We start from the raw sequence: 23,384 nt of genomic DNA, 5'->3' as shown, positions 1-23,384 counted from the left end.
GGGTCAAATTGAGGCAGTCCATAGTCTTCTAATAAATATTTCCCAGTTCTGTTGGGAGAGAGGAAGCAGAAGTGCTGACATTTTCCATTTAACATTTCAATTCTAATTTTTTCTCTGGAATCAATAAATAAGAGTTTAGGAAAATTAACAAAGCCACTCATATCAAAAGAATCTACCAACAATGTTTGCCTGTCATTTCTACATGCTGAGAAATGCACTCAATACAGAATTCATGAAATAAGGAAATTCTACAGAGTATCTTTCCTGTCAATTATATTTCTTTAAGGTTTATATGTGCTCTTCCTGTATCTTACAAGATCTTAACATGTGTTGAAACATGGGATTCTTTTGTCTCTCTCACAGAAATTTAAAAAAAAAAAACACTTCTCAATAACCTACTCCCAGTTTTTCTTGACAAGGCCAGATCTTTCTACTTTAAAATTTCCGGAATTGTAAATCTGCAGTCATTTGGTCACCAAAGGACATCTGGAGTCTCAGATGAAAGACACAAGCTTTGGCTACAGCCAGAGTCTGTAAACTCAGCAGATTATCTCCCAGAAAACCTTGGTTTTAGAATGATGTGCAGTTTCTCCACTGGGGTGTACTTAATCTTTAAGCCTTGGGAAGAAACAAGGTCAGGTCTTGTGTTGATGCAGGAAATCTTGCAACTAGTTCACCTTGCCCTATTGCAAATGCTCATACAGATTAATGCCATGTCTGAAATCTAGCTGTGTTTTGAAGAGTCTTTAATATTCAATCCTCTAAATGCAGGGAAAAGTTTAGGTTAAAAAGTGAAAATTAAAATGTTCACCCTGATGTTCATTGATTTTTAATTTTTTTTCTTCTGAGCTGGTATTGACCTAAGCGGCATTCTACAAATGCTGACTTAAATTAGGTTAAGCAAGTTGGAAATTATATTTGATGATCTGAATAATTCATTAAAAGGGATAAGCATAAAAGCCTGCTTTAATAGTACAAACACTCTTTTATGGAGTAATATAAGACATTGAAACCGACCACCTGCAATATCCACCATGGATAGACATTTTTAAGTTAGAATGACTAACTTTTGTGATCCTAAATTATGTGTAATACATATCTTACTGATGAACCAAAAGAGAGTAATTTGGCTAAGGAAAAAAAATCATTCCAGGCACTAAAAGGTAATTTAACATCCTTTTACACCCAGGAAAGCTTAGAAAATGAATGGTAATTGTAGAGGTCAAACTTGTAGCTGGCTAAGCTTATGCTTATTTTATTGCAAAAATTGACTGCAGTACAATTTCAATCTGAAATCTTGGACTATTCGGTACTATCATCAGACTGAGGTAAATGTATCAACTGTGAAAAATCTAAATAGTTATGTCAGTTTGTATTCAAAGTATACAGGGCTTATGTGATTCTATGTTCCTAACAACTATGTGTGATAAATGAGTAAACTAACATCACATATGAAGTATATATATATGTGTGTGTATTTTTTATTTTTCTCTTTTGAGAGACTGTCTCTTTATTTGTCATCATAGTTTAATATACCTTACATTAACTGACCAATTGAAAAGTGATGTATAATACACGGGTGGCATAAAAAAAGGAAATATATATGATTTTTAAAAACCAAAAAAATCTACATGCTGTATTAATTCATATACGGTTTTGTTTTAAGTAGTACTTGAATAGTCCTACCAAATAGGAACTATTTTGTTTAAAATTGTAAATATTCATATTTCATTTTATGACAGTGCTCAAATTTTGAATAATACCAAGATATATCATCAGACACAATATTTATTGCATATCAACTTTCTGAACTAATTTTATTTTTATAAGTCCTTTATTGTTTTTTACTTTTTATTGGTGGGGTGATAGAGGGGTTACAGTTACATTCATCAGAGAGGGGGTACGTTACTTCTTGAACATTTACAAGCCCTTAAATAGTACATTTTTTTTAACTTCATTTAAGGGAAATGAGGATAACTGAAGAAGAGAAAAGCATAATGGCATAAAAATGCCAAAAACCCTTTCTGAAAGTAACATTCAAGTTATGAGGTTAGCAGCTGCCAGTGAGATATAATGAGACAAACTGCACAGAAAATAACAGATGTTGTTAAAACTCTTCTTCCTTTCTTTGACTTCTTTCAAGATAGCATTTTGATAACTTCGGTTACAAGGGGATTTACTTTCCATAGATAGGCTGATAGTAAAAAAGAAGAGCTCTATCTTCCAACTTTTAAATTATTCCCTTTTTTCATAAAATAAACATTTCTAAATCTACTGTCTTCTCTGTTTCAATATTTTTTTCATTTTTAGCAATACAGGGATTCAAACTCAGGGCTTACACTTGCCAGACAGGTGCTGTTATGGCTGAGCCAAGTCTTCAGCTGTGATTTTTACTGGTTGTTTTCAGAAAAGGGTTCTATTCCTGCCCTGGGCTGCATCAGAGCCACAGTCTGCCTAACTTTACCTTCCTTGTAGTTGCTGCATCACAGTTTACATGCCATCACATCCAGGTTTCTTTGGTTGAGACTTTCTGTGGACATTTCTGGCTGGGCTGGCTGGCTTAGAACCTCAGTCTTCCTGTTATCACAGTGTTCTGATGACAGGCCTGTACACCATTGCATTCAGCTAGGAGTTGAGAATGTGTCTTGAAATCTTTTCTGCATGGCTTGGGCCTTCAATCACCATCCTCCCGTCCAAAGCATCCCAAGTAGCTAGGATTACAGGTGGGCCTCACATTTAAAGAATCTCTTGTGTGCTGCCATATGTACAGGGAAGAAATGGTTCACTGTGAACATTAAAAGAAGAATTTTTTTTCAGCCAACTGCAGGGAATCAGGACAAATGTGTATACAGGAAAGGTAAACACAAAAGTGACTCACTGCCTGACTTACATGTACAATTTAAACTTGTAAACTTTTTTTTTTAACATATATATACTAGTACACTGATTTCAACTCAGGGCCTGGGCTCTGTTACTTAGCTTTTTTGCTCAAGATTAATGCTCTGCCACTTAAGCTGCAGATCCTCTTTCAGCTTTTCTCTTATTCATTAGAGATAAGAATCTCATAGACTTTGCTGTTCAGGTTGGCTTTGAACCAGGATCCCTGAGGATCTGGTTGGCCTCCTGTGTGGTGAGGATTACAGGTGTGAACCAGTGGTGCCCAACTTGGAAGATTTTATTCAATGTCATATGTCTTATACATAACAGTCTTTTTTGCTAAAGCAATTTATAAAGAAAATATTATAGCTATGTTTAATTCTAATACATGGAGCTTAAAATTTTCTAGTGGTTAAATTAGAAGTTCATACACTGCCATTCAAATGGAGAAAATACTACTACACATATGATGGTAAAACACAGTATGTCCAGATAAAAAGAACCCAAGCCATCTCCCAGAACAATTCTAGAGCAAGAATTCCACCTACTCCTGCTTGCTCCTTTGTACTTCCCAGGGTAATCTCTAACTATTCTTCTGTTGTCTCCACACTTGTGTCTACCATGATCACAAATAAATTATATTGATCATTTTTTCATTTAATTATCAAAGTGATGGACAGAAGGGTTCTAGTTGTATTCATAACTCATTTCTTGTGGAACATGTTTCCCTCTACCTAGTTCCCCCCACTTTCCTTCCTCCCCCACCACGACACTCTCCCCAATCAAGTTGTAAAGTTCATTGCCAACATAATGTCTTGTAAGTATTGTTGTTTCGTTGGTTCACCCTTCGTCCTTTGTCTCTCCATCTGGTTATTCCTCTACACTTTCCCAAATCAGATAAACATATGCACAAGACACAGAGTACCAAAAGCAAATACAGTGACAACTGCGAACAAACCAAAGTTGGGGAAAAAAAATGTGTAATTTCACACAATGCATTGAAAGGAACAACAACAACAAAGAAAAGACTCTTGTTTCCATATCTTGGAATTCATTTCTTAATGGCATCTAAGTATTTGAGTCTCAGTAAGTTAATTACATATCAAAATAATGGGTATCTTGTTTTCCCTGTGCCTTATAGATAAATTTATTTGTTTTATCTTAACTTTATTTGATCAAATCCATCTTAAAGTTTTAGTCTAGTGGCTCATGATTATTAAGCTATTTATTTTTGTCTTCGAGGAGAACAAAGGAAGAAAATGTAATAACAATAATAAATCTATTGTTATTGGCAAAAGGTACATGTACTCGGGGAAAAATAAAATGTTTCAACCCTTTCCTTGTCTTTGACAGACAGTAGTGATTCATTCTATTCACTTTGATCTTGACTTGACAAAGGAAATATAACCTTCATTGTGAGAATTAAATGAGAAAATGCTTTAGTAACACAATATGATGCCTACTATGTAGGAAATATTTAGTCCTTTATGTTTAACTTCTCAATCTTTGTAATCCCTTGTAGTCTTATTTTGATTTGATTTTAATGACTTTTTAAAGAAGTTTTGTTGTTTTATTTTGCAAATTATTTCTGATCCCACATATGCACACTTCCTACTTATTTCATCTATGGTTTTGTTTTACCAATTCAACTCAACAATATGATTATTTCTCCTGATTTCTTTAAAACCTTCCATCCATTCAAATTTTAATCCCTCACACAGGAACTTCACAGGGTCAAAATTAAATATGTCTTTGGAACTCCCTGGAAGAATTTAAAAACTATACCCCAACAGTATAATCACAAAGAAGAAAAAAACATAAACCATTTTGTACCTTGAAAATCCAAAATGTATTCATATTTAGCTTTCCTTATTTACAGTCAAAAATATACAGATATACATAGAAATCCTGACTTGTGTGGTTTCCAATTCGGTTGTAGTCAACAATTTTTGTGGAAATCACTGCCTATGACGTGAGTTATTGTGCTTTTATTACAGGGCTGTCTATAATATTGTGAAATTTATCGGAAGCTGTAGAACTAGTATGTTGAACAAAATGTCTATATTTTATCCCTGTAAGTTTTCCAGAGCACTAACATGCCAAAATCTCATTCCTTTTGAATTTTTCAACTTACTATTCAAAATATATTGAATATAATGAAAGAAACCCAAGGAAAATCCATTTTTCTCTTACTTTCGTTATCATGTCCTCCCAAGCATGCTACCAAACTGGAAATTATAAAAGAAGAGAAAAAAGTTCAAGACTGAGAAAGTTTGACATGGACTTTGAAAGACTAGCTACGTGATATCAGAGTCTCTTCTCTATCTGATTATAAATCCAAGAAATGTTCAGGAAATGAGTTTTAATTTCAAACTAATTTTCAGTGATGGTGAACAGTTTGCTGGATTTGAATGGAATTCCTGTCTTTTAGAGTGATTCTTGGCCCTTGTACCATTACAATTGATTGAAAGCATGTTGACATTTCTTTTTTTAACCTTGGAACTAATGACACTTTTATGCATAAAACCTGGTTTAGGAACAACTTGTGAAAATTTCAAATCAGCACATCATGTTAAGGTCCATTTCCCTTGAATTTTGTAGACAACTGCAGCTTAATCTTTGAACTTTTGCCTTGGGAACTGGCAAAAATGAGTGCCACTCTCCTCCCAAACACTGATTGATGGAATCTCTGAAAAATGGGGTTACTAATGGCACTAGAATTTATATAGTGGTTTTATATAGTGGCTTGGGCCTCACTATAATTATTTTAAAACATTAAAAGCTAATGCATCACTACAGACGTGACAGGTCCTGACTCAACTGCAGTCCAGCCTTCGTGCTGTTTGACAAATGACTCATCATGCAGACAGTATTTCCTTGTTCACACCTTTCCCAGTTTTCATTTCATTGCCAGATCTGTGGTGGGGAAATTCATCAGTAACAAGGGAAAAAATCATATAAAAGGCAAAGAGGAAAAAACAATTCTGAGAGCTTCCAAAAACTGGCATTTGCCTTTATTTGAGGAATTATGACATTTTCCTTATTCAAGCCTTACTCATTTTCTCTTCATTGATGATCAAATAAGTAATTCATATTATATTAAAATTGGAAATGAAGCACCTAAAACTTCAATGAAATAGTTTAATAATCAAACAATAAATAATTTCAGGAGATCCAGTAATGAGTATAAAAGAGAATAAATTGTAAATGGAGTTTGTAAATTACAATATACTCCTGAAATAAACTATCTGAAAACTTCCTGAATATTCTGATGATTTTGTTTAGCTTTCTTTTCTCTGTTTTCAATAGAATTAACTAAAAATCTCAAATGATCTAATTTTGTAATGCCAGACAGGAAAATTCACTCTTTTATACATTTAGTCTCCTGCCAAAGATCTTGGAATTATCAACAAGTTGTTGAAAAACTTGGAAAAAATCTTATTAAATGAAGTAAGCCAGACCCAAAGAAACTTAGGCTCAATGGTTTCCCTCATTTGTAAAAATTAGTACATGCCTAGGACTCTCTTCGCATAGGGTTACAATAGCTCAAAAGCTAGGTACGTAAGGTCGTATAGGATGAGACTAAATGAAAGGAACTCTAGGATATGATTGTTGTTCTTAATGTACTATGTTATTTCTCTTCTTTTATTGCCCCTCATATTGTTATTGTATCTGATTTTGTTATCTGGTATAGTATATATATATATATACATATGTGTATGTAGTATATATATATGTATATATATATTTATTTGCTTGTTTATTTGAAATAGGAAAGGAAAGGGAGGAAAACAAGATGATTGGGAAGGGGTGGGGAGGGAAATGGGGGCAAAAACATGAGAAGGGGTATCACTGTGTGATACTTGGCAAATGTAACTCTAACCTCTCTATACATTATCCCAACATTTAAAACAAGAAACACAAGTTGTATTCTAGTAGATCTAGAGGCAAACCAAGAAAGAAAGGTTGAAGCTTTATTTTTTACAGCAATAAATGAAATTGGAAAATTGCAAGATGAAACAACATGCAAAGAATAGTTAATAATATTTCCAGGGGTGTGTACCTCTTAGATAAGTATGAAGAGTTTGAGCAAAATACAAACTTATAGAAACCATGTAAATATTTCCCATCATTTTCCATAACCACATGGGAAATATTTTCTGAGTCAATGGGTGTTCTAGATATATTTTTGTAGTTTTTCAAGTTTGGTTATGGTATCAATATTTGAAGCTGCAGTCATATTTTTATTAACACTTACAAGGGTAGATTTTTGTGTGTATATACTCATATGTATATATAAAATGTACATATGTAATGTGTGTATATATTCGCTGTGTGTGTGTTTGTGTGTGTGTGTGTGTGTGTGTGCATCTGGGTTTGCTTCTCAGCTGATGTGCTATTACTTGTGCCAAGCCCTGCTTTTTACTGCTTGTTTTAGAGATTGATTCTCAGCCTGTTTTTCACGGGTTGATTTTGAACTGCGATCCCTGTTATCTCAGACTTCTAAGTAGCTACATGGTGATGATTACAGATGCGTGTCACCAACATCTGTTTTCAAATATATTTCTCTTGTACATAAAAATTAAAAGAAATGTACTGATTCATGATGCTTGATGTTAGAGCTACTTTTATCATTAATACTACATAAATGCCCACAAATGATGTATCAATAAATAACTTATCTACTACCAAGCTACCAAAACCTACCACTCAAATTCAGACAGAAGTCTAGTGACAAAACAACAAATATATAATTTCATAATCTTTGAAAAGAGCTATAAATATAATCATTCAAGATGGATTAACTAGTTTCCTGAAAAAAAATGTTCGCTGCCAGTGAGTATTCTAAAAGATTGATTTGTCTGACCGAACAGGTCGTGTGTAACAAGCTACTTTCAACCGATCAAATGCAGCTCGTACATGCTGGACTGCATGCATGGAGATGAATGCAAAGGGAAAAGGAGCTTCACTGAATAAGAGCTAGACACAGCAAAACATGGTGTACACTGCGTATTCACCCATATCCTTAGTGCTGGATGTACAGGTGCTTTTCAATGCAACACTTTTATTTCAATGCAAGATTTGGATCAAGATTTTTTCCCAACCATAACTTGAGTTATAATCATGTAAAAATATAAGATAGTCCACTGTTAAAACTAGGAACCTAGAATCTGTGACTCACAGGACTTTTTTGTTTTTGAATTCTCTCACTCATTAGAAACAGTGGTGATTCTGTAAGGCTGGAGAAGTGAAAGTTACTAGAAAAACAAAGAGCTATCAAGTGTTCCTATTTTGTATGAAAAAATTAAATTTAGTTCTTCTTAGAAGCTATAATGAAGGACACTTCAAAGTTATATTAAAACATACAGATGGTGTTTATAGGGTATTATCAATAGCCAATTAATTTGATCATAATTAATGACTAATTTAGCATTTTTTAATCTTCCATGGTACTGTTCTGAATAAAACAAACTAAACTATGTATATTAAACCTAAAGTCGTAAGAATTATAATGGTCATCTCCTTCAGTAGAAAGACCCAGTGTTGAAATGACATCGTTTTTATTCGTTTCAAAGGATGATCATATTGCACATAATTATGTACAGTTATATAGAGCATGTCAGTCTTCATCTGCATGGGGAAAGTAACTATACCACTGGAACACAACCGAAATTTGTTAAGTTTACTCTTCAACTAGTATGGTTATTTTCAAAAGAGAAAAATATAAAGATATCAAGGTACTGGAAAGAAATGTTATTTATAAATGTCTTGAATATAACAAAATTATTATTAAAATAAACATTGGCTGGGCAGTGCTGGCTCACAGCTGTAACCTTAGCTACTCAGAAGACTGAGATCTGAGGATCCTAGCTGGAAATGTGCCCGGGAAGTCTGTGAGACTCCTATCTCCACAAAAGCAAGAAGTAAAACTGTGGATTGAGCAATAGAACAGTAGATTTGAACAAAAGAAGCTCTGGGACAAGTCCCAGGGCCTGAGCTCAAGCCCTAGGACCAACACACACACACACACACACACACACACACACACACACACACACACAAGTAAAAAGTATATATTAAGTTGGAGAAGTTCTCCTGTATGAAAAAAAGATCCCCATTATGGTTACAAAACGTAACAGCTTCTAGCCTACTTTTCTAGTAAACTTATCAGCCAATCCAGAACAATACATTGACATTCCAGTGATACTCACTAGACACTGTTGAAAATGAACCATTCAACTGGTAGATTGAGATGGGAGGGAAAAACTGGGAGAGAATGAGGGAAGAGGTGACATTATCCAAAAAGAAATGTACATTTTACCTACCATGTACCTATAACCCTTCTATATATCATCCTTATAAGAACATTAAATGTATATATGTTTATGCATATATATATACATTGGCCTTCAAAACCATCAAAAATTATTGCCAGTACCTTTAAAGAAATTCATATTAATGATAGAGGAGTAATGTTATAGACTGTGATTACATATCTAAAAAGTATTATGAAATATGTCTAAAAATTACTGTCATTTCCATAAGTTCACATGCTTCATCAAATAAATTCATTTTATGAATTCTACCAAAAGAATTAAACTATTTTAAATGCCACACTCTCAAAGGTATATAACAAGGCAGTATATGATAGCAAAATACCTGAATTTCCAAAATATAGGAAGACACAATAAGTAGCAATCATTTCTATGACTAAGAAATGTTAAACAGTTATTAAAATATGATGTTTAGATGCTGAAATCTCATACCTATAATACTAACTCATTGGCAGGATCTGATCCTTTCAATAGATGCAAGACCCTTTCTCAACCATGATTTTGGAGTGAGGCTACACACCAGCCAGCCTAACTTACAGGAGATTTGAGATCTAGAGAATCACAATTCCATACCAACTCGGGCATAAAATGTCATGAGACTTCATCAGTATGGGAGAAGATTAACACTAGGAAGATATCTAAGTGTTTCCACAGGCAGGAAGTGTTGACCTGTCTCAAAAGGAACCAGTACCTAAAGGCCTGAAGTCATCAGTCCAGTTCATACCTAACAAGCACACAGTGCTTAGTTCAAACCTGAAAAGCATTTAGGTAAGGAAGGCAGATTCTTAAGCAAAGGATGAAGGGTTGTTTCCAGCAGCAGAATTTGGAACTTGGTTTCAGACCCTTTCCACAGCATGAGAGATGTCCTGTGAGCAAGATGTACTGGTGACTGGATTGTGATATGTTCACCCACCAGCTTAGTCTTGACCTTATGCATCTAGGCTGAAAAAAACACAGCAGAGGGAGGAGACTTCATCAAAGGTGCTGTTGAGACTTCCAGATTTTACTTTATTTTAGAACTGAATGCTCATTGCTTTCCCTTTCTCCTTTCACCAATGAATTCATTCGCGGTTTCAGAGCACTGGGCTGCAACCCCAGTCTTTAAAATAACTATTATTGTCATAGCCTATGCGTACCCTCACGGCCTTGTTTTCAGTCCATATCAATGCCATGGTTATTAGAAAACTCATAATGTGATCACAGACAGTGGATTGCCAGCATTCTACTTTCTTCCTCTCTAAATACATGGGACAGGCTAGAACCCCACTTTCGAGATTCCATTTGTATAAAAGCAGGAAATGCATATTACAAACTTTATGTGACAGGGTGTTTACAACAATGTGGCATTATTATTTCTTTAATTTTTATATTTTTGTTATCCTTAAATAGCTGTATGAAGGGATTTCAATTCAACATGTCAGGGTGTGAATGTAATGTGTCTCTTTTTAAATATATTCTTTCCCCTTTTTAAAAAAAATTTATCAGAACAATATATGGTAAAGTAACCCTATATATAGCATGAATACATACATAACAAAAGAACAAAAGAAAACTAAAATTTCAGGAAGTTTTCCATATTTAATGAAATAGAACTAATGTAATGAATTTAAGAACTACTGAAAGTCTTGACGGGTATATTTACTCACTCATAAAAAATATTTTTCTTGAGGCCATCCCATTAATAAAATTTATTGAAGTACCATACATATGTATGAATAACATTATTTGTTATTAGCTTTTTCCCTTCCCATGTAGTTATTGAATACCAACACCGCACTGATGTTCACTGAAGGCTGTCTTTTATGTTCAGTTCAGTTTCATTAATATATCTTTATTGTCTTTAAGTAGGTGAATTATTTTGTCCAAATTTCCTTTTTCCCATATATCGTTTTGGCTCAGTTGAAAAAAAGTATCAATTTGTTTCAAACATGTGGTTACCTCCTCTTATATTTTTCAAGATGTCTTGGTTTTTTTTTCCCATGTTTATATCTGTAAACTACTTGGTATTGAATTTTGGGTATAAGTTAGAAGAAAGTTGCATAATTTTTCATACCTAATTGCGATTGCCCTGTTACTTTTAATGAAAAGCCTCCATTTCTGAATAGCATTGTGGTGTAGCCAGTGTAGATTGAAGTGCATATATATGCATGGATAATTTTCATTGATCTATTTGTTCTGCCCTTGTGCAAGTATGAACGGTCTAATTACTGTAAAAGGCAACAGTCAGCTAGAACCAGAATTCTCTTAACTTGAACAGTAATTTGGCTATTTTTAGACTTTTGCTGCAAGTCGTGTAAATTTTACACTGAGGTATACATATACAAAACAGGGGAGAGAAAGAGAAAGGAACAGAGAAAGAGAACAAGAAACAAAGAGAAACAGAGAGAATCCCTCAGATTAAAACTGACAACTTACTGACTGAAGCTATACATCAATAGGAAGAGAATTTATAAGGTTGAAATTGTCTTTTAATCAATGTCTAATCACTACCCATTTGTTTATTCTTTATAATAAGTTTTTCCAATAAAGGTCTTTTACATAAATAGGTTTGTTCTTCAGGTTTTGATCATTTTAATGCTATTGCAAGTAGTATATGCATTTAATTTTGTATTCAAGGATTATTTGTATATTCAGATGATTACTTTTTATTAGCTCTATATTATAGAATTTTTTTCTGTTAAAGTAATTATTTTTAGTACTTTTTATTTCTCAGATTTTTCTACATATGTGTTCATAGTATCCCCACCCAATAGCTTTCATTACATTCTTTCTACTTTTTAAAGTTGGTCTGCATTTTATTCTTATGCTAAGTAAAAAATAGTCATCACCTGAAGCTCTTAAGGTTATTGAAATATTTTTAATATTTTTTTTATTTTAGAAGGGTTAGAGTTACATTCATAAGGTAGTGAGTACATTACTTCTTGGACATCATTACCCATTTCCATGTTTTGTTGAAATCTTTTTATTTATTAAAAGTCTATTTGGTTTTTTTTAAAGTTTTTCTTTAAGAGAAAAGCCTAGATTTGTTTTACTCATTTAATATCAAGTTGAATTCTCTCTATACCTATGCTGTACTGAGATAGATGACTATTTCATTTTCCCCTCTTTAGTGCTCATGTAATGAACTATACCAACTGATTTTGAATGTTATACCAATCTTCTTTTCATATAATAAATCCAACCAGATGACATTTTATTTCTTTGATTTTCAGCCTATTGTTTTCTGTATTAATAATCACATGAGACTTTGGTTTGAAATTTATTTTTTGTTAGAATGATATTGTTAGCTTTTGTTATTTAATTGTTTTCTTTTAAAAAAAGAAAAAAGAATGAGCTGGGTGGGTATGGTGGATCACGCCTGTAATTTTAACTTCTCAGGAGGCTGAGATCTGAGGATCTCTTTTCAAAACCAGCTCAAGGACTAAAAATCCATGAGACTCTTATCTCCAATTAACCACCAGAAAACCAGAACTGATGCTGTGGCCCAAGGGCGGTAGCCTTGAGCTGAAAAGCTCAGGGACAATGCCCAGGCCCAGAGTTCAAGTCCCATAACCGACAGGAAAAAATAGGAATGGACATGATGTGTGTGTGTGTGTGTGTGTGTGTGTGTGTGTGTGTGTGTGTGTGTGTCTGTGTTTCCAATCTCAAGAAGAATGTGTGTAATTTTCTGATGGGTAGATTTTAATTATGGATTCAGCATCTATAGTAGTTATAAGACCATATTTTCTACTGTTTTTAGCGAAAATAATTCTGAGGATTTGTTTATTATCATCTCCTTTTCCAAAAATATTTAAATGAAATTGAATTTAAGATTCTCTTAAATTTATTTTTTCTATCATCTTTAGCAATGTGCCTCTCTGTTCCTATTATTGTATCTTTGCTATGATGTATTGATTAGATTTAATGACTACTGGTATTCTTTGTTTTCGAGTCGAATTTTTTGTTGGATCAGCATTTTCTGCTGTATTTTTTTTGTCCTTATGTTTACTTTACATTTGGTGTGGAGGGATTTTTTCCATATATTTTTATTGTAATTAATAGAAGGGTTACATTATATTCACCAGATAGAAGGTACATTATTTCACAAATATTGATACTCTTTCTCATGTCATGGTCCCCTTTTCCCTCCCCCCACCCCTGTTCATCTTGATTCCCCTCCTTCCCTCTCCTATTTCAAATAACCAATTAAGCATATATAAAATGTATCAGATAACAAGGTGAAATACTGTAACAATATGAGATAACCAAGGGACAGCAAAAGAGATGAGAGATAACATAGTACATTAAGGACAACAATCACTCATTATATGGTTCTTGTTTCTATATCCTGGAGGTCCTTCATTTAGCATCATCCTATATGGCCTTATGTATCTAGATTTTGTTCGATTGTGAATCTCTTCTAGGAGAGCCCAAGGTTTCTACTAATTATGACAAATGAGGGAAACCATTCAGCCTATGTTCCTTTGATTCTGGCTTACTTCACTCAATATGATTTTTCTCTAAGTCTTTCCATTTCCTTACAAATGGGGCGATGTCGTTCTTTCTGACAGCAGCATAGAATTCCATTGTGTATAAATACCAAATCTTGTTGATCCACTCATCAACTGAGGGACATCTGGGTTGGTTCCATATCTTTGCTATAGTACATGAATGAACATCGTTGTACTAGTGGATTGTCTGTCCTTGTTTCTGGACTATTGGGTAAATGCCAAGTAGTGGAATTGCTGGGTCATAGGGGAGTTCTATGTTTAGTCTTTTGATGAACTGCCATACTCCTTTCCATAGAGGTTGAATGAGTTTGCACTCCCACCAACAGTGTAGCAGTGATCCCTCCTGTCCACATCCCATGGAGGGATTTTTTAAAAAAACTTCTTAAAATTGCTAAGCAGCTCATCATCTTCCTGCCTTTGTTTTATGCTCATTACATGAAAGCAATTTCCTTCTCAACAGGAATTCAACTATGCTCTTGTAAATCTCAAAATTTATAGGGCTGACATGGTTGTGTATACCTGTAATTCCAGTACTCTGAAAGTAGAGACAGGAGGTTTGTGAATTCATGATTAGCCTGGATTAGAAGAGAGCTTATTGGAAACAATAAAGAACAATGAACTGGGATTTTGGCATAGAATATATTGCAATCCTTTCCAAAATGTTTTTATTTCCTTTATAATTTTCATTTCTCATATAATTTTTAATGATTTCTCTAAGTTCTACCAAATTATATTTATTAATTTCTAAGCATAGGAACATTCTTTTGTTTTCTTAATCCAACCATCTAGATGAATCTTAGGTCCTAATTTTTGTAATCATCTACTCTGAAGACTTTTTGGATAAAAGTGATAATGCAGAGAAAGGAAATGCTTGTTTCCCAGTCTCTTTTTGTTTTTTAACTTCTTTTTTGGCATAAGCTCATGAGAAAATGTTTTACCTAAATGAGATACCTTTTCTGAAATATATATCTCCTACAAAAAATGTACTCTAATTATTTTCACTGTGTCTTTTCCTCTGCAAATGCTTTCTATACTCAATTTTTTGATGAAACACGTTATTTTTTTCTTTTTTTCATATAATTTTATTGTAATTAATAGAAGGGTTACATGATATTTGCCAGATAGATAGTGCATTAATTCCTATACATTGATACCCTTTCACATGTCTTGGTCCCCATTTCCCTCCCCCCCACTCCTACCCCTCATCTTGTTCTATACTCAATTTTGTTTGGTTTAGTGGGTTGTTTTACTTTCCTTTTGTCGTTCTTATTGTTGACATCAGTGGAAGGACTGTTGTTAGCTGTTTTTTGTCAAAAGTCCTACATTAGGACATTAAGACCCCAATTTTAGGATGACATTGCTCCAAAAAAGAAATGCATTTATTATCTGGCTTAGGAAATGGTAACTCCTCTATACAATAGCCTAATAATAGCAATGAAATTATGTATTTTTATTAAATTTCAATTTTAGTTAATAGTCAGTTTATAAGAATTGTGTGGCTACCAAAGTTGTACATCATGAACTACAGATGAATCAACTCCACAAACACTCTTTCGGAGAGATGAAACATACTCTTACCAAGGTTAAGAGAAACCAAGTTCCAATTAGCCTTCTCAGCCATAAGCTTATATTTGTAATTCACACTTTCTTTCTTTAGCTATCACCATGTTCACATGTGATTACTCTTTTTTCCGTTAGTTGTTTTGTTCAGAAAACCTCTGTGTGGATTTAAAAATAAATATCCCTTACCTTTCATCTTTTAAAAGCAGAGTGAAAGTTTTCCTTTGGCTTTGAAGAAGAAAGTATCTAAAATGCATTATAACTGCTTACATAAAGAAATATGTTTCAGATATCAGAGGTTAGTCTGTTCTGTATACTTGTTAGCAAAATAACTCAAAATATGACTAACAGGTCTGTTTACACCAGATTTAAAATGGACATATTGAGACATCATACTGAACTTGAACTATACAACTTGTAGGCAGGGAAGGGAGAGAAAACCTGGGAGTGAGGGAAAGGTTGGCACTGACTGAAAAGATATGTACTCAGTATGTGACTTACGTAACTAATCCCTCTATACATCTCCTTCATAATAATAAGAAAACATCAAAAGTGAACATATTGCACAATGAGAACTAGTGGTTGGAGCAAAATTTATGTAGTTAATTGAATCTTGCTAAGTCACGTACTGATGATGCTCGTATCATAGTCCTAGAACTTGTTGGCTTAACAGGAGAGATTTACTTCTTCACAAATCAAGAGCCTGGAAACTCAAGATGAAAATTGGAGCCATTTCCCTTTGGAATAGGGAGAACTATCCTTCTGGCCCCGAGGCCAGAGCCTCTGTGCATATGCATTCCTGATGTCTCGCCTGCTTTTTTAATGACACCAGTCATGTTGGAATAGGACTTTGCTTTTATGATCTCATCTTTGCCTTAACAGCTTCTTTACAGAGTCTTCTCTTTAAGTACTACCACATTGAGCGCTGGAGTTAATCACATGGATTTTGGAAGTCTTTGATTTAGGATAAAACATATAGGACTAATAATCACTCAACAAGTATTTGCCCATGGGATATGAGACAGGGATTATTTCTATATCTAAGGTTATATTGTAAAGGAGAGAAACAAGTATGCACAACATGAAATTATTGTTTCAGTTAAAGAAATTGGCAGAAGCAGTGAAGTTATTTTAGAAAGAGCACTGATAGATTTCTGTGAAGGACAATCTTCTGAGAATGAAAATTCATTTGTAGTGAAGGGAATTGCAAGCAAATGGCAATTCAAAGCACTTGACTAAGTATAGATGTGTCTTTACATGATGAATTTCAGGATTATCACGAGAGAAGGGAAGGAGGTGGATGTGTCCCCTTCAAGACGGAGTGTGCATTTTACATTTCCTTGGAACACTGAAAGTCCCAGGAGATGGATTTTGTTTTGTTTTGGTTTTGGTTTTCTCACAGTAATGAAACCACTGAAAGTTTGCTAGGATTTTTTTTCTCAAAAGAACATCATTATGATAGACTTACTATTGGAACTTTCCAGAAGGTAAATAAGAAACTCGTATAAGATGTTCAGTCATACAACCAAAAAACATTGGCTAATGTTGAGTGTCAGTGGTAGAAAGAGAATTGGGAATGTTGACTGGAGGAAAGGTTAGGATATGATTTTAAGGCAAAGATGACAGGAAATTACATGCTTAAAGTTTTGGTCTGAGAAATGAAGTGAAATAAAGATGTCACTGTTTTCTGGGGTGGGTTGATCTGTGTTGGTCCAGATCATTTAGGAAGTAAAAAGAATGTAGCTGTGCTGAATTGGAGATCTTCATTGAAAGTGAAGTGGTGTCAAGGTTTAGTGTTTTAAAAGGAGTAGGCCTAGAGATACAAATTTGAATATTTTCCAAATACACCCTAGATGATATTTAAACGCTATATTGAGTATTTATCATGCTTCTTTTTTTAACTAGGTCTGACATAGTTCTCATAAGAGAGACTCAAATACACTGTAGTAACTTATAGTGATCCAGGCTGTGGTTAAATAGGAAGGTTTTTCATTCCTTAAAGTTATGTGATAACTACATGTGAATGACTTTAGATTCTCAATAAGAGCTTGCTGATGTTCTTTTCATGTTTCCTCCCCCACAGGTGGGGAAGTCCCGTATACAACCCTGGCTACCCGAATGATGATGGGTGCTTGGTGGCTCTTTGCTTTGATCGTCATCTCATCCTACACAGCAAACCTAGCTGCTTTCCTCACCATCACTCGCATCGAAAGCTCCATCCAGTAAGTGGACACAAATTCCATTAGTTACGCAGCATGACAAATGATGTCCATAGCCAGAGCTAAGAGAGAATAAGAATTTAGTAGCTGAAAAGAAATTGTCACAGCGGGGCAATCAAGACTCACTCCTACAATCCTAGCTGCTCAGGGGACTGAGATTAGAGGACTGCAGTTCAAAGCCAGCCCAGACTGGAAAGTCTGTGAGATTGTCATCTCCGATTAACTCCCAAAAAGCCACAAGTAGAGGTGTGGCTCAAATGGTAGAACACTAGACCTGATTGAAAAAGCTGAGAGGTAGAAAGTGGGGGAAGAAGAGCCAGGGCAGCGGATAGGAGGGAGTGATTTCCAACTTCCTACTGAAAAGAGAATTTTTGTAAAATACGATGTTGTTTATAATTAGGATATTGCTTCCACATTTCCCCGGAAACACAGCCCATTCTCAGCATTTCAGCCTCTACAAAGAATGAGTAAGTCTGCAAAGCATTGTAAAAGGAAAGGACCACCAGTTTCTACTAAAATCAAAATGTCTTTGCCTTAACTTGGTCTCCTTGCATGCAGTAAGAGTTAATAGTTGACTGCAAGTGGATGAATGAGAAAAACAGAAAGCACAACCTGGAGAGTGTGAGGTGAGAGAGAAAGGGAGAGGAGAGCTGGAGAGAGGGGGGAAAAGGAGAGAGGGAGGGGAAGAGAGAAAAGAAAAAGAAGAGGAGGGCTATGATCAGAAAGAGCCTAGTGTTTCAGTCATCACATTCTGGTTGCTTCTTCCTTGCCTTTTGAATGTTGTCATTCTTGGTGCTGTTTCTTCATCCACTATTGTGATGGGGAGACATGGTTGTTAATGTAGTGCACTTACTTAAAATCTAATGCCTGAATTCACAAAGGTCTTCCCATGATCCCCTGGAGCTCAAAGGCATTTCACTGATGATAGCCAGGCATAAACTTCTATGGTTTATGCCATGGCAGGACCACATTTTTTTCCCTAATGAAGCACAAGATTCTCTGCTTTGTTTAAAGAAATTGTGCTCTGAGAATGCTTTTTTAAATTCAACAACAAGGTAGTATTCATATTTTTAAAGCTGAACATTTATTTCTCAAAATGCTTGCAACTCAAAAGGAGGACAATTAGCAATGACAAAAAAATGTTTAAAGTTTAACTTTTCTTTAAAAGAAAACATGCAAGTTATTCTTAACTTCAAAAATATGAAAATGAAGTCTGTTGGTAGCCATTCAACTATTGTAGAATAATACTATAAAATAAAATCAAGTGTTAATTATCTATTAAAAGAGTAGGGTGTTTCTCTACAATTTACTTATAAAAATGGAAGGACCCCCCCCAAATTGAACCAGTAATGCTAATTGGCAGTCCATTATTTTCTCCATTTATGAAAATGATGCTTCTAATTTCTCTCACGGAGTCATGCTCTTCAAGTGATTTCTTTGGTTGTTCCTTCAGTACAAAAATTTCACACTTTTCAGATTTGTTCCCTTTATAGTCAGTTCTAGTGGCAGAATAAATTATAAATGGTGCAGAATGAAAGTTCCAAAGATTAAACTAGTGACCCTATCAGCTCTGTACTTTCAGCAATAATGAACATAATTGCAATAGCCTAAAAGAAATTCAAATGAAATTAGTAATACCATGGAAATAACTACAAACATTTATTGATCACATCTATGATACCCAGTTTTACATTAATTATTTTACACTTTTTGGCTCAGTTTATACTCTTACATTTCAAATGCATACTATCATTAACTCATTAACTCACTTTGTAAGTGAGAGGGAAAAGAAATTACACAAAGCCATGCTCCTAAGTAGTTGAGTGAAGACCAAATCTTAAATCTTTCTGGCTCTTGAGTCTCTAATTCTAGGTTTGCCACACCAGATCTCATTTTCAGACACTTGAACTTCTGAGCACTGTCCTTGAAGCCTCAGCACCACTTCTGGCTCTTTTTTTCTATGTATGTGATACATGGGAATCGAACCCGGGTCTTCGTGCATGCTAGGCAAGCACTCTACCACTAGGCCAAAGTCCTAGCACCACACTTGAACTTCTGAAGTGTAGTTGTTTTATGATTGTGAGCCAGTCCTAAAGCTTGAACTCAGGGCCTAGGCACTGATTGTCCCTGAGCTTTTGTGCTGAAAACTACTACTCTACCACTTGAACCACTGTTCTATATCCAGCTTTTTTGGTAGATAATTGGAGATAAGAATTAGTCATGGGGATAGGAGCATAGCCTAGTGGTAAAGTGCCTGCCTAGCATGCATGAAGACCTAGGTTCAATTCCTCGGTACCACATACTCAGAAAAAGCTGGAAGTGGTGCTGTGGCTCAAGCGACAAGGTGCTAGCCTTGAGCAAAATGTGTCCAAAGACAGTACCCAGGCCCTGAGTTCAAGCCCCAGGATTGGCAAAAGAAGAAGAAGAAGAAGAAGAAGAAGAAGAAGAAGAAGAAGAAGAAGAAGAGGAGGAGGAGGAGGAGGAGGAGGAGGAGGAGGAGGAGGAGGAGGAGGAGGAGGAGGAGGAGGAGGAGGAGGAGGAAGAAGAAGAAGAAGAATTAGTCACAGACTTCCCTTCCCCTGGCTGGCTTTGAACCACAATCTTTAGATCTCAGTTTCCTGAGTAGCTAGAATTATAAACATAAGCCACTGCGGCCCCATGGTGCTTTAATTTTAAAGAACTCTAGAAAGAATATGCCATACTGATTGTTATCAATAACTTATCACAGTTTGGGTTTAATTAGAGCTAAAAATCTTGACATCTGGCTTTCATGAATTTTTAAATAAATAAACAAAGAACATTTTAAGTACAGTAATTTTCTTGGCAATAAACCACAATAATAATCATAGCCATAAAGAAAAATTATGGCTAACATTATTATAAGCCAGATGTTAAGCATATTACATATATTATTGCATTTATTTTTTTCACAATAACCCTTGTGATCTGAGTATTACGATTATTTTTTATTTCAAAAATGAAGAAGCAGTATTCTGGGAGTTAAATACTCAGTCACACAGTCTCCTAAGATGGAAGTCTAATGTACATTAATCTAACATATATTAACATAATGCTAATCTGTGGTCTTCCCCTCTAAAGTCTTTTCCTGATTGAGTTATGGGTTCTATAATTTGTTTGGTTGGCTGTTTCTCTGAACTTAAAGACTATAGAATGTATGTGTACATGATCGATTTATCCCACTCTATATTTACCTGCATGTTTGTACCCAGGCTTTCTCTTCTTTGTTTTTGAATTTGAATGCATTTGCAGTAAGCAGAACTTCTATTATAGTATTTGCACAGTTGGCCACAATACACTTTGAACACAAATTTACCCCTCTGCCATATTTTCATTCCTCCTTTCCCTCCTCCCAGTATCTTGAGTTCCATGCAACAAAAACGAAATTGGCATCACCCTGACAACAAGATAAAATAATTTTAAAAAAAAGAATGGGAGCAGAAGCCATTTTATTTTTTTCATATATTTTTATTGTAATTAATAGAAGGGTTACATGATATTTGCCAGATGGAAGGTGCATTAATTCACATACATTCATACCGTTTCTCATGTCTTGGTCCCCATTTCCCTTCCTCCCACCCCCACCCCTCATCTTGTTTTCCCCCCTTCCCTACCCAATTTCAAATAACCAAATACAAATATATCCAATATATCAGATAACAAAGTGAGATACTGTAACAATATGAGATAACCAAGAGACAGCAAAAGAGATGACAGATAACATAGTACATTAAGGACAAAAATCACTCAGTATATGGCTTTTGTTTCTATATCCTAGAGGTCCTTTCATTTAGCGTCATACTATATGGCCTTAGTTTACTTCCCTGAGTTTCTCTGAAAAAGTAAAAGTTAATAGAAAAATGATAACTTCCCTCTCACCATTCCTTCAAGAATAATTCTGTAAGTGAGCACTCATTTTGTAAAAGTTACTCTTTTGCGGTGCCAACTGGCATTGTTAAAGTCACTGGTGGGTATAATAAATTGCTACTTCCCTCTAATATTATCACTGGACTAAATCTGGCAGGGGAGCATGAAAGCCAAATAAGTGAAAAGAAGTGTCATTCCTTCCCCCAAATTCCCAGAAATCTCCTAATTTCATGCCTCAGCTGTGTTTCTAAACATTGGCCTGAGATATTTCTTGGAAACATGCAAAGTTCCACTCATGAGTAATGCCTGTGTTTCTTGAAGAACTCTAGCATTTCCTAGAAAACTACAAAACCATTTTTTCACAGTACTATTCAGTGTCGTGCTTTTTAATCACTTATATTCATATGACTAAATAGAGCCACTCATGTTAATGAGCCTTTTTCAGACCACTTTTTGCTCTGCCACCAGAAAACCTATATCGCAAGCATATCTTCATTCCCCAAAGTCAAAGTTTCTTCTCCAGACCAATAAGGACAGAGATTAATGGTATGTCACTACGAGATAGAAGAAAAAAACACTTCCTTTTGAACTGATGGTTGGAAAAAAAAATCTTATACCTTAGTAGGAGAAATCCAATAAATGTATTCTTAGGAAACAGTACTTTTTTTGTCGGTATGAGAGCTTGAACTCAGTGCCTGTCACTTCCTCAGCTTGATAACTCTGCTAGAATTCCTGCATTTGAGCTAGACTTCTAGTCCTACTTTCTGTTAGTTATTTAGGAGATGGAGTCTCATGGACTTTTCTATCCTGGCTGGCTTAGAAGTACAGTCCTCCAAATTCCCTCCTCCTGATTAGAGTTGATTGCAGATATGAATCACTGGCACATGATGAAGGAAACTCAATGCAACTCACAAACCTGTCTCCATTTCAGAATTAAATGTGGGTTGGTATCTAATCTGGTAGTTACAACAAGCCATTACAAAAATAAAATAAAATAAAAACCTGAAAATGAGTTTCTCCTGTAAAAGATAACTCCTGAGTTCAATTTTCATCTCCAGAACATGTAGATGATCTGGCTAGGATGTGCCACCTGTATCAGATATGAGATAGTATACCTGTAAACACAGCGGGGATATGCAATACCAACATGGTCACATGTTAAAAGAGGAAAAATGCTATTCCTATAAGAATCCAATGACACTTTGGGCTTTTACATCATCACTGAAAGATAAATACTTATTGGTAGAAAATTGAATATATAGATAGATATAGATATACAATTGATCTTCAGACTAGAAATGCCAAAGGTTAAATGGAATACAAAGCCACACAGATACTTGTGCAGCGAGCTGGAGTTCAGACTGACATTAGAACACTTGCCCACCATACACAAGGCCCCGAGTTTGATCCTCAGCATCCTAGAAATACAAATCAGCAACTGTAAAAACAACACCAAGAAAACAGCATAGATCCACAGCAGCAGCTTGTAATAGCATTCAAAATGTTAACAAATTTCTCATTAAGAAAAATTCACCTATGAATTAGAGTCCATTCAAAGATATCCACCATAGTTTTTGTGTCTGATGCATTCATGCTCTGTCATGTATGAATCTGAACTAAACAAATATTGAGGTAATGATGCCACTGAATCAAACTACATGAAAACCTTTTGAAGCAAACACCCAAATCTCCATACATATCCTTTCACTAGAAGAAACCCTATTTCCCTAGCCTACCAATAATAGGATTTTTGTATCCACATATGTATACATTTGGATACATATGTATACATTTGGATACATATGTGGATACAAATGTGAATAAGAATATTGAGCAATTGTTTCTCTTGCTGCTATGTTATAAGAATATGCTGAGCAATATAAAGTCATCATCAGGTTTGATTGCAAAACCGGAGAACAAAGAAAGTTGGGACAACTGGCAGGTTCTCCTAAATGAAAAAAGGGAGATACGGCTGAATACTGCAGAACATAGACACTAGAACTTTGGAATGATTCTTC

The 23,384-nt window shown here is 34.9% G+C and overlaps 1 protein-coding gene across 2 annotated transcripts in view; it reads left to right on the top strand.

The window, feature by feature from the left end:
* Grid2 (glutamate ionotropic receptor delta type subunit 2) overlaps positions 1–23,384 on the top strand; it is a 951,510-nt gene that overhangs the window by 730,991 nt on the left and 197,135 nt on the right. For both annotated transcript variants that reach the window (XM_090356798.1, XM_090356797.1), the window contains exon 12: positions 17,346–17,484. In XM_090356798.1, coding sequence (XP_090212924.1) covers positions 17,346–17,484 — 139 coding nt within the window. The remainder of the gene's footprint in view (positions 1–17,345; positions 17,485–23,384) is intronic.

Source organism: Megascapheus bottae, chromosome 23 (genome assembly GCF_031878675.1).
Source record: "Megascapheus bottae isolate mThoBot1 chromosome 23, mThoBot2.hap1, whole genome shotgun sequence".
Lineage (NCBI taxonomy): Eukaryota > Metazoa > Chordata > Mammalia > Rodentia > Geomyidae > Megascapheus > Megascapheus bottae.
This window is presented reverse-complemented; position numbering and strand designations above follow the sequence as displayed.